Raw genomic sequence first — 12,034 nt, forward strand, 5'->3', positions numbered from 1 at the left:
TGAGGTTTGTCTATGTTTGTGTGTTTACCATTACCCTGTATCTTATAATGCCTGAGTGATACTCCGTTATATGTATATTCCACAGTTTGTTTATCCATTGATATATATGTGGGCTGTTTCTACCGTTTGGCTATTGTCAATAAAGCTGTGATGAATGTGCTTGTACAGGTCTTTAAGTCTTTTTTCAGTTCCTCTGGACAGTTTTTGCGTGGAACTGCTTGGTCATATGGCAATTCAACGTTTCACTTTTTGAGGAACTACCAAAGTGCTTCCCACAGTGCTGAACCACTGTAACATCCACACCAGCAACACACGACTGTTCTACTTTCTCCACATCGTCCTCAGCTCGTGTCATTTTCTGTTTGTGTGTCTTGCTTCTTCCGTTACTGTCATCCTAGTGAGTGCAAAGTATTACCTTATTGTGCTTTTGATTTGCATTTACCTAATGAATAATGACGTTGAGCATCTTTTCATATGCTTATTGGCCACTTGTATAACTTCTTTGGAGAAATGTCTATTCAGGTCCTTTGCCCCTTTAATTGGATCACTTATCTTATTGCTGTTGAGTTGTACAAGTTCTTTATATTCTGAATACTAGATCCTGACAAGATATATATCATTTGAAAATATTTTCTAGCATTCTGTATGTCTTCTTTTCACTTTCTTCATAATGCTCTTGTATGCAGAAGTTTTTAAATTCTGATAAAGTTCAATATCCCTTTTTTTGTTGCTTTTGCTTATGTTTATCTAAATCCAAGATTATGAGGATTTATCCCTAAGTTTTAAGAGTCTTATAGCTAAAGCTTGCAAATAGTGTTGTTTTTAAAGTGTGTGATTTCAAGGAGGGAAGGGGATTTGTTATGAAGGTGAGCGTGACAATTATACATGACCTTTCTTTCATTTACTTATTTAAAAGTGGATGACTGGGTTGGGTCTGTAAGTAGTCTGGTTAGAACATTCCTGCAACATAGATATTATAACAGACTGAGTATTTCTGGAATATGTTTTTGCACTTTTCCATATTTGTCTCTTTGAAAGTGGTATTCCTAGGGAAGACAGTAGCATTCTCCAAAGATGAATTATAAGTAAACCTAATAAAACCCTAATGTGCATTCATATGCAAATGCTGGGTTCACATTTGTTGTTTTTTTCTATTTACCATCTACTCTTCCTTTGAGGAACAGCCATTACTCCAAACTCTAAGTGCTAGAACTTGGTGTCTTTAGCTGCTCAAGGTTGAGTTCCAGGTCCAATCAGAGATATCAGTACTAAGACAATTTTAGGACTTTTGCTGGGGCTACTGAGAGAGTCTTATTATCTTTCCTATTTCATCTGGAGCTACAATTTCACAAGGTATGAGCTGCTGAATGGATGATTAAATAAATAAAAATTATAATACTCAATAAAATCAAATCACTCAAATATATTAGATGTGACAGTGTTGGAGAAGACTCTTGAGAGTCCCTTGGACTACAAGGAGATCCAACCAGTCCATCCTAAAGGAAATCAGTCCTGAGTGTTCATTGGAAGGACCGATGTTGAAGCTGAAACTCCAATACTTGGCCACCTGATGTGAAGAGCTGACTCATTTGAAAAGACCCTGATACTGGGAAAGATTGAAGGTGGGAGGAGAAGGGGACGACAGATGAATGAGATGGTTGGATGGCATCACCGACTCAATGGATATGGTTATGGGTGAACTCCAGGAGCTGGTGATAGATAGGGAGGCCTGGCATGTTGCAGTCCATGGAGTTGCAAAGAGTTGAACACGACTGAACTGAACCGATTCCCTGAACTACCTAATAAGTTTTATGAGATAGTATAGTAATGGTTTATATGTGGAAGTCTTAATATGATACAGGGCATGAAAACAATATGAAAACAGAACAATACCTGGCATGAATACTCTAAGTAAAACAATGAAATTTTGATATGCTGTAAAAATAAATATTCAAAACACAGATCAGCAAGCTGTGTTCCAAGAAACTATAACCAAAGTCAAATCTACTTCCTGTAGCTGCTGGATAATACCAAGAGAGCGAAGTACCAAGGAAATTTCTCTTCTTTTTAGAAATGTTGATTTGGTTCTGTTTTTTTAGTACCCTAACGAGATGAAAAAAGGGGTTTACTGAGAGTTATTCAAAAATTCTAATTTTAAAACTTATCAGCATGTAAGCTGAGACAATATGGAAAGATTTAAACTACATGTGAAAAATGTGGACATGCCACTCTTGGCTGTTAGCTTCAATCACATTAATTCTCAAATAAAATTTTACCTCACTTTCATTTTCAATGAAATAATGATATTCTGACCATTAGATGTAATCTCTGTTAATTTTTTCATTTTCCCAAGACTCTGGATTGAAACAGCTATTTGGGGGCACAAATCTATTTTTCTTTGTTATATTTACTCTCATATACCCAATAACCCAGTTGAATTTAACAGCAGCTATAACCATGAGGAAATAGTAACTGAGAAGGACCCGCAGGGCCTTTCCAAGAACAACCTGTCCACCCCAACCCTGTGCATTCCCCCTCCTTTGTCTGTAGAAAAGCCTTAGTCTCCCAGGCCTCCCCAGAGTTCCAAAGAGCAAATGAAATCAGAGAAGAGAGAAGCTTCAGAAACAAAGGAAAACAGCCCAGCAGCACAAAATCACAGTTTAGCCTAAAATAAAGTCAAGGACTTTTAGTTTCTCCTCAAGGGCTATAAGCCTGAGCCATATCCTTGAGTTGTTTTGCAGATATTAAAACCCCCACCAGGTGGAGGAAGTTACCTGCATGCTGACCACAAGCTCATAGACCCCAGACCAGTTGGAACCAGAAGTTGATGACCAAAATTCCTGAAATACCACTTTGTTACCACATCATCAACCAATCGCAGAACTGAGCACAAGCTGATCACAAAGCCTGTGACCCTCTCCCTTACACGGACTCTTTAAAACTCTCCTCCAAAAGCTGTCACTGGGGGTGGTTCAGGCCTTTTGAGCATGAGCTGCCCATTCTCCTTGCTTGGCCCTGCAATAAACACTGTTCCATCCCTTCACCACAACCCAGTGTCAACAGACTGATTGGGTTTGCTATGTGTCAGGTGGGTGGACCCAAGGTTGGTCTGGTAACAAAAGCTTTCCTTGTCAGTGTCTGCTACAGACTTCTCAGAAAAGTGACATTTCTGCTGGTCTTTTCCTGGATACCGTTCCTAAGACAGTGCCATGGTGCTACATACCAAGGTCAAAGTTGTTGGAATTGAACAGGAACTCAGGTAAGTAAAAAAATTCCGGGATGAGTTCCTTTACATCTGCCATGTTGTGCTTCGACGCTGAGTACCAGGCCTCGCGCACACTGTGAAACATCCGGTCAGCCAGGTCAAAGTGGCCTCCCTGTGGGCAGAATGAGAAGGCACCTTTGTGAGAGAACTGCTCCCACCTCAGCATCCACGCTCAAGGGCTTGGAAACCCCAAAGAAATACATTTGCTGAAAATTCAGTTTCCCATTCTCCTATGCCAAATACACAAAATTTTAAATAATGACAAAAAAGAAGAATTCTTTTCGGGGTTCTCCTTACAAAGGGTCTCTTGCTTTGTATCAAAGTGAAATCCAAGTACTACAATTTTAAAAGATTAGTTTTTAGAGAGAGGGCAAGACTATAAAGAAATAGTTCTCCATTGTTTGATAATGCTCTCCTAAAAAAAAAAAAAAAAGGATTCTTACTTACAAAGCAGAACTAGAGACGCAGACATACAGAACACATGTATGGACACCAAGGGGGGAAAAGAGGGGAGTAGGATGAATTGGAAGACTGGAATTGACATATACACAGGATTTACACTGTGTATAGGGCTTCCCTGGTGGCTCAGATAGTAAAGAATCTGCCCACAATGCGGGAGACCCACGTCGGATCCCTGGGTCAGGAAGATCCCCTGGAGAAGGGAATGGCAACCCACTCCAGTATTCTTGCCTGGAGAATTCCATGCACAGAGGAGCCTAGCGGGCTACAGTCCATGGGTTGCAAAGAGTCAGGAACGACTGAGAGACTAACACAGACTATGTATAAAATAGGTAACCAATGAGAACCTACTGGATAGCACAGGGAACTCTACTTAATGGACTGTGGTGACCTGAATGGCAAGGGAGTCCCAAAAGGGAGGGGATGTATGGCTGACTTATTTTGTTATAGAGTAGAAACTAACAACATTGTAAAGCAAGTACATTTCAATAAAAATTAATTTTACAAAAACTAAAAAAAAAAAAATTAAAAAGGCTGCTATTATCATATAGCCATTTACAGTTGAAAATATTCAGGTTATATATGTGTTTGACTAATTTTATAAAGTAACATGACATTGTTATTCTTATACCCATGAGAATTAAGAGGAGAACTAGGAAGGTGATCAAAAAGTTATAAATTGATAAAACAAACTCAAATATAAAAGGAATTTCTTTTGCTTACACGGCCTCACAGATACACCACTGCCTTCCCTCAAGCAAACTCCCTATGCTGTGTCTGAGTGAACACAGTGTGTTTGTCTTTACAATGAAGTTCACTGTGTGAAAATGCCCAAGTCCGTACAATGGCCACCAAGGCCTACCACCCTCTGGCCCCTGCTAGCTCTCTGACCTCATCCCCTGTCGCTTTCCCCTGCAGTCACTCTGCTCCAGATACTGGCTTCCTTGCTGTTCGTCAAATATCTCAGGCACAGGTCTGACTTAGGGCCCGTTATGGGCTATTCTCCCAGCCTGGAGCACACTTTCTCCAGATATCCACACCAGTAACTCCCTCACTTCTTTCCAGCTCTGGTTCAGACGTCTCCTCTCCAAGGAGACCTACAGTGAACAGTCTTTCTAAAAATGGCATCATGTCCTTCCCCACCTCACATTCCTGTACTTCCTATCCCCTTTCTCTGTCCTTTATTTTTCACATAGCACTTATCATATTCTAAAATATTTCACTAGATAATTATTTACTATGTTTGTCTGTCTCTCTCAACCAAAAGATATAAATTCCATCAGGCAGGACTATTGTCTTTATTCTCTGATTCCTAGGTCCTCTAAGCACCTAGGATAGTGCCTGGCGTTTGGTAAGTATTCAATAAATATTTGCTGAATAAATGAAAGAGAATTTGGAGAAAAGCAATTATAATAGGGAAGATAGCAAATGAGCTAGACAGACTTTTTAAAATGTCTGATGAATCAGTTAAGGCTGAATTCCATATATGCGGCTGGAAAGCAAATGCTACTTGCTTATTTGACTAAAGGACCGTGGCACTTGTTTAGTGTAAACAAATCCTAGCTTATTTATCAATTTTGGTCCAGTGAAATTCCACTATCATTATGTTTTGACTACTTTTGTGACTAAAACTTCACAGGGCTTCATGTCAGGAGATAAACAACATTAAAGAAAATAGCAAAAACGATCTTAAATAGAAGGCGTGAACAACATGCAAAAATTCTAAACTTAAGAGTTTTACCTGTAGCCTTAGGAATATCTGTGTGAAGGGCTCCATTCTGACAAGGTATGAAGCCACAATCATGGCTGACGAATAGTGGGTCCCATAGTGGTAGGCTGGAGTTTCTCCTGGCCAAGAAAATAAAAGCACAATTGAAAAGGATGAATTGGGTATTGGGACTGGTATATATATACTATTGATACTATGTACAAAATAGAAAGCTAATGAGAATCTACTGTATAGCACAGGGCACCCTACTCAGTGCTCCACAGTGACCCAAATGGAAGGAAATCCGAAAAAAGAGGACATATGTTTACGTATAGCGGGAAGACTCTGCTGTACAGCGGAAATTATCAACACTGTAAAGCAACTATACGCCAATAAAAATTTAAAAAACAAGAAAAATGAGAATAAAAAAGAAAACAAAAGAGTAACATGAAAATAAAATTAGTGTTAATCAACAGACTTTGAAATGTCAATGTATGTGATAACTGTGACATGAAGTTCAGTCAGTTCTGGCAGTTGTAGAACAAAAACTTTTATGATGACGCTGAAACACATCATTTATGTATCTGGCAACTATCCATTTTAGTATAATTCTGTGACTTTCCCCCAAATTGAGCACATCCAGCAATTCATGTCTTGAGGCTAACTGTAATAGATAAGCCTTTATAGCAAGCCACCTTCAACTAAAGCAGGATAGTGACGTACAGTAATTCTTTAGTAGGTTCTGGCTTTGCAATAGTATACATTTCTTTGAATTGATGTTCTATGGGTATCATGCAATTTCTGTTACATATTCTCCTTGGCAGGGGGAAAAAAAAAGATTTCACACAGGGAATATTGTTAGGCTTAATTTTTTTCCTCCTTTATTTTGCCTATTTGAAGGGGTGAACATTAAACAATAAATCATGAGTATGTAAATTGTGGTATTTTAGAAGGGACTCAATTAGTATTTTTTTAATGCAAAAAGGTTGTAAAAAGTGCTCAATAAAATTAAAAGAACATATAATGGAAAACAATCTGAAAAAGAAAAAAAAGTATATTCATATACACATACACATGCAAACTGAATCACTTTTTGTATACCTGAAACACTAAATTAACTATACTTCAATAAAAAATATTAAAAGAGTCAATAAAGGAAAGCATAGTTCCTGGCCTAAACATGATTAGAATAAAGGCATATTATGATGGGAAATTTCTACCCTAGACAAAACAGAAAGACTTAGTTTTCTGCCAATACTTTACAAGCTACCGAAAAAAAGCCTTCCAAGCATGGCTGTCAGTTGGCATGCAAAACCTGATTTTTCTCCTTTGATGGTTGAGTATATGCTTGCATATGTAACAGACGCAGACATAATCATATACAAACAACTTGGGGAAAGATGGAAGGGCGTCAGACCACTAAATAATGGCTTACTTTTGAAACCTGGGTACCAAGTCCTGTGACAGGAAAAGTTACTTACCATTAGGATCTTCCCAGTCTTTATATCGCTTCTTATACTGAGCTAATCGTTCATCTGTCTGTGCTCCCATTGGCTTGGCCAGGTTTCTAAATGTCTTGGGATTAGTAAGATCAACCTCCTAAAATACAAAATGAAACCCGATTACAAAATTACTAAACTCCCTCTATTTTTACCACCGTAGACAGAATGGCTATAGCCACGATGCTCTGTCAATGGGCTAGTATCGATGGGGTCACACCAGCAGAGCTGGACTCCAAGATAACGCCTGGCACCTATTGGCTATCCATATTTCTCAGAGAGGCACATGGCAGTTTAACTGATTCAGTATGAAGACGTCTGTTTTGGAAATTTATTTTTGCACAGGAGAAGGCACTTGGAACTCAGGTTTGGAGATGAGGAATAAGAGGGGAAATCCTTCCCAGTCTTGCAGGAGACTGTGGACACAAAAGCTCCAATTTGTCTTTACCCTCTGTCACCTGCCAAACCGGAGGATCGAATCTTCCTTCTACTCTCTCCCCCTCCTCCCATCTTTCACTCCAACTTCACTTCTGAGCATTTTCTTTCTAGAGTAAAAGCGAAGTGAAATAAACTAGAGCACTCAATAACATGGTCACCTCCAAAAGACAACATCATACCAGGCTGTGATTCCCAAATGAGGTGGATTCCTCCGGTCTACCAGAGATCATTTTAAAAGCTCATCCTTAGGTGACTTAATTGATATACTTAAAAGGAAACCAACATTTACCTCCTAAGTGTATTAAAAGCAGACATTTGAACTATGTACCCAAGGGACACCTAATTTGTGTTCTTTTTATTTAAAACTCAACATTCAAAAAACTATGATCATGGCATCTGGTCCCATCACTTCAAGGCACAGATGGGAAACAAGTGAACACAGTGACATTTTATTTTCTTGGGCTCCAAAATCACTGTGGATGGTGACTGTAGGCCATGAAATTAAAAGACACTTACTTCTTGGAAGGAACGTTATGACAAAACTAGATAGCATATGAAAAAGCAAAGACATCACTTTGCTGACAAAGGTTTGTCTACTTAAAGTTATGTTTTTTTTCCAGTGTTCATGTACAGATATGAGAGATGGACCATAAAGAAGGCTGCATGCTAAGTCACTCCAGTTGTGTCCGACTGTTTGTGATCCAATGGACCTTAGAAAGCATCACTATGCACAAAGCAAGTGCAGGTGATGGAATTCCAGTTCAGCTATGTCAAATCCTGAAAGATGATGCTGTGAAAGTGCTGCACTCAATATGCCAGCAAATTTGGAAAATTCAGCAGTGGCCACAGGACTGGAAAAGGTCAGTTTCTATTCCAATCCCAAAGAAAGGCAATGCCAGAGAATGCTCAAACTACCGCACAATTGCACTCATCTCACATGCTAGCAAAGTAATACTCAAAATTCTCCAAGCCAGGCTTCAGCAATACGTGAACCATGAACTTCCAGATGTTCAAGCTGGTTTTAGAAAAGGCAGAGGAACCAGAGATCAAATTGCCAACATCTGCTGGATCATGGAAAAAGCAAGAGAATTCCAGAAAAACATCTATTTCTGCTTTAATGACTATGCCAAAGCCTTTGACTGTGTGCATCACAATAAACTGTGGAAAATTCTGAAAGAGATGGGAATACCAGACTACCTGCCCTGCCTCTTAAGAAACCTATATGCAGGTCAGGAAGCAAGAGTTAGAACTGGATATGGAACAACAGACTGGTTCCAAATAGGAAAAGGAGTATGTCAAGGCTGTATCTTGTCACCCTGCTTATTTAACACCTATGCAGAGTACATCATGAGAAACGCTGGGCTGGAAGAAACACAAGCTGGAATCAAGAATGCTGGGAGAAATATCAATAACCTCAGATATGCAGATGACACCACCCTTATGGCAGAAAGTGAAGAGGAACTAAAAACCTCTTGATGAACGTGAAAGTGGAGAGTGAAAAAGTTGGCTTAAAGCTCAACATTCAGAAAACTAAGATCATGGCATCTGGTCCCATCACTTCATGGCAAATAGATGGGGAAACAGTGGAAGCAGAGTCAGATTTATTTTTTTGGGCTCCAAAATCACTGCAGATGGTGACTGCAGCCATGAAATTAAAAGACGCTTACTCCTTGGAAGAAAAGTTATGACCAACCTAGACAGCATATTGAAAAGCAGAGACACTACTTTGCCAACAAAGGTCCATCTAGTCAAGGCCATGGTTTTTCCTATGGTCATGTATGGATGTGAGAGTTGGACTGTGAAGAAAGCTGAGTGCCGAAGAATTGATGCTTTTGAAGTGTGGTGTTGGAGAAGACTCTTGAGAGTCCCTTGGACTGCAAGGAGATCCAACCAGTCCATTCTGAAGGAGATCAGCCCTAGGATTTCTTTGGAAGGAATGATGCTAAAGCTGAAACTCCAGTACTTTGGCCACCTCATGCGAAGAGTCGACTCACTGGAAAAGACTCTGATGCTGGGAGGGATTGGGGGCAGGAGGAGAAGGGGACGATAGAGGATGAGATGGCTGGATGGCATCACTGACTCGATGGATGCGAGTCTGAGTGAACTCTGGGAGTTGGTGATGGACAGGGAGGCCTGGCGTGCTGCGATTCATGGGGTCGCAAAGAGTCGGACACGACTGAGCAACTGAACTGAACTGAACTGGACTATAGCCACCGGGCTCCTCTGTCCACGGGATTCTCCATGCAAGAATACTGGAGTGGGTTGCCATTTCCCTCTTCAATAAAGAAGGCTGAGTGCCAACGAACTGATGCCTTCAAATTGCGGTGCTGGAGAAGACTCTTGAGAATCCCTTGAATATCAAGGAGATCAAGCCAGTCAATCCTAAAGGAAATCAACCCTGAATATTCGTTCGAAGGACTGATACTGAAGCTGAAGCTTCAATACTCTAGCCACCTGATACAAAAAGCCAACTCACTGGAAAAGATACTGATGCTAGGAAAGACTGAAGGTAAAAGGAGAAGGGAACGGCAGAGGATGAGATAGCATCACTGACTCAACGGATGTGAGTTGGAGCAAACACTGGGAGATGGTAAAGGACAGGGAAGGCTGGCATGCTGCAGTCCATGAGGCCACAAAGAATTAGAGATGACTCAGCGACTGAACAACAACATGGCCCCCCAATTTTGCCAACTTGTATTTTAAAAGTCTTGGACAGGAGAATCTGATCCACACTTACAAAAATAAGTCAAGTTAGTATTTGTCCTCTGAAATTCTATATGCAAAACACCTCATTTGTAGTTTGATTATTTCAACGAAGATGAGTAAAGCATATATAAGTACCAGGCCCTGCTCTAAAGATTGGGCCCTAAGAGGTACCTAAGTTGGTCTTTGAGTTCAACATCCTCACAGCTGAGTAAGGTCAGACAAAAACCATGCTTACAACACGTAAAAGAAGGCAGCATAATACAGCTTCAAGGTGGTGTGGGAAGAGAGGAAAAAGAAGAAGAGAGAAAGGACAGAAGGTCCCCCGGAGGTGTGAGTGAGAATGTCCTGCTGGATGAAATACAGCTAGCCAGAGGAACCTGGCAGCAGGAGGTAAGGTGGGTACGGCCGTGGGGAGAAGTCCAGGCGGGGAGGGCAGCACGTGCAGAGTTGCTGAAAGAGAACGGGGTGGTCCAGACGGCAGTCCTGGGAGTGCAGGAGGGGCACCTAAGGAGCAGCTACTCTGCAAAGGGTACTATCCTGACATTTTAAAATTCTCTCCAGAGGCTTCCCTGCTGGCTCAGTGGTAAAGAATCTGCCTGCCAATGCAAGAGACATGGGTTCAATCTCTGCTCGGGGAAGATTCCACATGCCTTGGTGGAACTAATGCTGTGCATTACAACTGCTGAAGCCTGTGCGCCCTAGAGCCCTGCTTCATGACAAGAGAAGCCATGGCAGTGAGAGGCCCGCACACTGCAACTAGAGTAGCCCCTGCTTGCCACAACTAGAGAAAATGCTGTGCAGCAATGAAGACGGAGCTCAGCCAAAAATCAATCTATCAATAAATGAAATTATCTCCAAATTGTGATGAAGATTCATGCAATACTTTGTTAAACAGAGAGATGACTCAATTAGATTTATTTCTGAAACTGGCTGCAGTGTAGAAGACAGTGACCTCCTCCAGTGGATCCAAATTTATTGGCACTTTAGGAAACTGAATGGATTAACATGAATCCAAGAAGCTGGCTAAGCATCCAAACTTTGTCCAAGCCTAAGCTAAAGCTTGTCTCATCTTCTTGGGAATAAGTGCCTGTTGAGAACTGAAAACTATAATGCATATAAATCACTTAAGCCACTGCAGCATCATTTAATTACTTTTGACAATGTGTTCCAATTTCACAGAAATGACGTGACATTTACCTCCGAGTCGTAATCCGCAAGGATCCAGGGGAAGACAGGATACTGCATGAGGTCATTATATGATCTTCCAGCCAAAGTGTTCAAGTGCATCAGATACTGAAAGTTGCTGATTTCACCTCTCTTGGGAAAGATAAATAAAGATTCACGTTAAAGTGATCAATTATTTCCACTATGTTTGCTATTAAAAATTTATATGCAAAATGAGGCAAAGGATAGTTTCTTACAGATTTCAGAATAACAAAACACTTTTTTTCCTAAAAAGAACAAAAAACTTTTTTGTCTATGGTATACATTTTATAAATTATTAAAGTGCTTTTAACTGAATGACTTATACCTTCTGACTACAAATTATGAAGGATGATTACATATTCATTGAACTTACCTCCCATCTCTGAGTCACAGACTTCTCTCCAACCAGAGTGCTAAGCAACCCAGATCTACAAATGATAAATAATTAAATGAACTGCAGGCAACATACTGTTTTAGCAACATATTCATAATTTTAAATCAAAGTAATTAGAAAGCTGAAAAATTTAAGTCAATGGATCCATGAATTTTTCAAACTATGGAGGACAACCTACTGGTAGGTCACGAACTCGGTTTAGTGGATTGTGGTCAGCATTTTGAAATATGAAATAACAGAACTGAATTGAAGAAAACAGAGAACAGAACAGTGGAAGGCAGTACACATAGTAAGGGAAAGTATTTTCAGAATTTTAACTAATTTTGTGTTACTTGGAATGCAACGTAGTATATATTTTT

General features: G+C 40.1%; 1 protein-coding gene across 1 annotated transcript in view; it reads right to left on the bottom strand.

Moving 5' to 3' along the window:
- WDFY3 (WD repeat and FYVE domain containing 3) overlaps positions 1-12,034 on the bottom strand; it is a 192,177-nt gene that overhangs the window by 27,359 nt on the left and 152,784 nt on the right. Inside the window, exons 49-53 of the mRNA XM_068975585.1 lie at positions 11,655-11,709; positions 11,273-11,392; positions 6,914-7,031; positions 5,466-5,572; positions 3,224-3,377 (exon numbers count right to left, since the gene is read on the bottom strand). Of these exons, the coding sequence (XP_068831686.1) occupies positions 3,224-3,377; positions 5,466-5,572; positions 6,914-7,031; positions 11,273-11,392; positions 11,655-11,709 (554 nt within the window). The remainder of the gene's footprint in view (positions 1-3,223; positions 3,378-5,465; positions 5,573-6,913; positions 7,032-11,272; positions 11,393-11,654; positions 11,710-12,034) is intronic.

This window comes from Capricornis sumatraensis, chromosome 7 (genome assembly GCF_032405125.1).
Source record: "Capricornis sumatraensis isolate serow.1 chromosome 7, serow.2, whole genome shotgun sequence".
Classification (NCBI taxonomy): Eukaryota; Metazoa; Chordata; class Mammalia; order Artiodactyla; family Bovidae; genus Capricornis; species Capricornis sumatraensis.